The sequence below is a fragment of the Jaculus jaculus genome, chromosome 20, assembly GCF_020740685.1.
Source record: "Jaculus jaculus isolate mJacJac1 chromosome 20, mJacJac1.mat.Y.cur, whole genome shotgun sequence".
In the NCBI taxonomy this organism is placed as follows: Eukaryota; Metazoa; Chordata; class Mammalia; order Rodentia; family Dipodidae; genus Jaculus; species Jaculus jaculus.
Window position 1 is genome coordinate 6046114 of NC_059121.1, and position 2699 is coordinate 6048812.

The following is a 2699-nucleotide window of genomic DNA, read 5'->3' on the forward strand; positions in this document are numbered from 1 at the left end:
ACATTCACGCACAACCCATCTGAGAGAGACGGGAGCTATGGTGATACGGTTGGTCTGTTGGGGTGGCGGGGGGCGAATTCCCACTGGCTGCCCAGACCCCGCTCGTGATTTCCAAACAGGCACGGCACAGTCTAGACACAAATACCTCACGATCCTTTCAAAGAACCAGATGTCCTTTCCAAAGATAAGCATCCCTTATCCGCCCTCCCCCGACCCGCACCCCCCAATCTGGGTCCTATTATTAACTGAGCCCTGATAAGGTGACAGGGCCTTTGCCAAAGGTCACTCTGCACTTGCAGGTGACTGTGGACAGCCAGGGTTCCAGATCCTTGGAAGGAGGCCTGAGCCCAGAGGGACATCAGCAGGCAGGACAGAGGTGGCTGCCGGGACCCCAAGCCCAGGACTCATAGGTTCCAAATCAGTCCTCACCCTCAGGGGTCCCTGCTGCCCCTGAGGGGCAGCTTTGGAGCAGACCCCGATGCCGGCCGAAGACGGAGACACTGAGAGTGGCCCTCTGTCAGGGTCTGGGGGCGACACTCAGTCTCTGAGCAACTTCGTGTGCGTCTTGGGTGGTGGGGAGGCGGGGGACACATGTTTGTATGTTGTGGACCAACACAGTGAACACTTGCCAGAATGGCTTCTCAGCTCTTCAAGTTCATATATATATATTTGAGAGTGAATGGGTGCCCCAGAGCCTCTAGCCACTGCAAACGAACTCCAGATGCATGTGTCACCTTGTGCATCTGGCTCATGTGGATCCTGGGGAATCAAACGTGCATCCTTAGGCTTTGCAGGCAAGCACCTTAACCTCTAAGCCATCTTTCCAGCCCTCAAAGTGTTTTTTTTTTTTTTTTTTAATGTGTGTGTGTGTGTGTGTGTGTATGTGGTTTTTCCAGGTAGGGGTAGGGTCTCACTCTGGTCCAGGCTGACCTGGAATTCACTATGGAGTCTCAGGGTAGCTTGGAACCACAGCCATCCTCTTACCTCTGCCTCCCCAGTGCTGGGATTAAAGGTGTGCACCACCACGCCCAGGTCTGCCCTCAGGTTTTAATCTTCAAATTCAGGTTGGAAAAACGAACTCAAATCTACCTCTCTTTTTACCCCTTCCCCTCTATTCTATTAAGAGAAAAGAACAAAGCCGGGCACAATGGTGCGTGTCTTTAGTCCCAGCACTAGGAGGATCGCTGTGAGTTCACGAACAATATAGAGAGCTACAGGCAAGTTGTAGGTGAGCCTAGACTCTCGTGAGGCCCTGCCTCAGAGGGAGAGAAAGGAGGGCGGAGGAGGGAAGAAATACGTTTGCCTGACAGTGGCTTATTTGGTGTAATCACCTTCAAAACGTGCTCTTCCTGGTAGCGGCGTGAGGTCACCTGTGAAAATGGTTCGCTACTCTCTCGACCCAGACAACCCTACAAAATCATGCAAGTCAAGGGGTTCAAATCTTCGTGTTCATTTTAAGAACACCGGTGAAACTGCTCAGGCCATCAAGGGTAGGCATATCCGAAAAGCCACTAAGTATCTGAAAGACGTCACTTTAAAGAAGCAGTGTGTGCCATTCCGGCGATGCAATGGTGGAGGTGGTAGGTGTGCCCAGGCTAAACAGCGGGGCTGGACACAGGGTCGGTGGCCCAAAAAGAGTGCTGGATTTCTGCTGCACATGCTTAAAAATGCAGAGAGTAATGCTGAACTTAAGGGTTTAGATGTGGATTCTCTGGTCATTGAACATATCCAGGTGAACAAAGCACCCAAGATGCGCCGCCGTACTTACAGAGCTCACGGTCGGATTAACCCTTACATAAGCCCTCCTTGCCACACTGAGATGATCCTCACGGAAAAGGAACAGATTGTTCCAAAACCAGAAGAGGAGGTTGCACAGAAGAAAAAGATATCCCAGAAAAAACTGAAGAAACAAAAAACTTATGGCACGGGAGTAAATTCAGCATGAAAATAAATGGAAATAAAAGAAAAAAAAAAGTAAGTATTTGGCTTGAATTTCATGACAGCAGTCAGACAAACGTACTGTCAGAATTCACTGCTATCAATAGTTAACTGCTTTTTTTAAAAAAAAATTATTTATTTGTTTGAGAGAGAGAGAAAGTGGGGGGGAAGAGAATGGGCACACCGGGGTCTCCAGCCACTGCAAACGAACTCCAGGTGGATACGCCCCCTGTGCATCTGGCTAACATGGGTCCTGGGGAATCGAACTGGGATCCCTTGGCTTTGCAGGCAAATGCTTTAACCACTAAGCCATCTCTTCAGCCCAATGAACTGCTTTTTGTGTAACTACTGCAAGTCATTAATGTCTATTTCCTCAAGGCATGAGTTCAAAAGATGTTTCAAAAATAAGCTTGGATGGCTGGAGGGATGGCTTAGCAGTTAAGGTGTTTGCCTGCAATGCCAGGGGACCCAGGTTCGATTCCCCAGGACCCACATTAGCCATATGCACAAGGGGGCGCAAGAGTCTGGAGTTTGTTTGCAGTGGCTGGAGGCCCTGGCGCGCCCATTCTTTCTCTCTCTCTCTCTTTCACCCTTTTTCTCCATCAAATAAATAAAAATGTATTTTAAAAAAAATAAGCTTGGCCGGGAGTGGTGACGCACGTCTTTAATCCCAGCACTCAGGAGGCAGAGGTAGGAGGATCGCCGTGAAGTCAAGGCCATCCTGAGACTACAGAGTGAATTCCAGGTCAGCCTAGGCTAGA

General features: G+C 49.5%; 1 protein-coding gene across 1 annotated transcript; it reads left to right on the forward strand.

The window, feature by feature from the left end:
• Positions 1 to 1378: 1378 nt before the first annotated feature.
• Positions 1379 to 1964, forward strand: LOC101617692 (60S ribosomal protein L17-like). Its single transcript, XM_045139027.1, has one exon. It carries the CDS (start codon positions 1379 to 1381, stop codon positions 1943 to 1945), a length of 567 nt encoding a protein of 188 aa, XP_044994962.1. The 3' UTR covers positions 1946 to 1964.
• Positions 1965 to 2699: the final 735 nt, after the last annotated feature.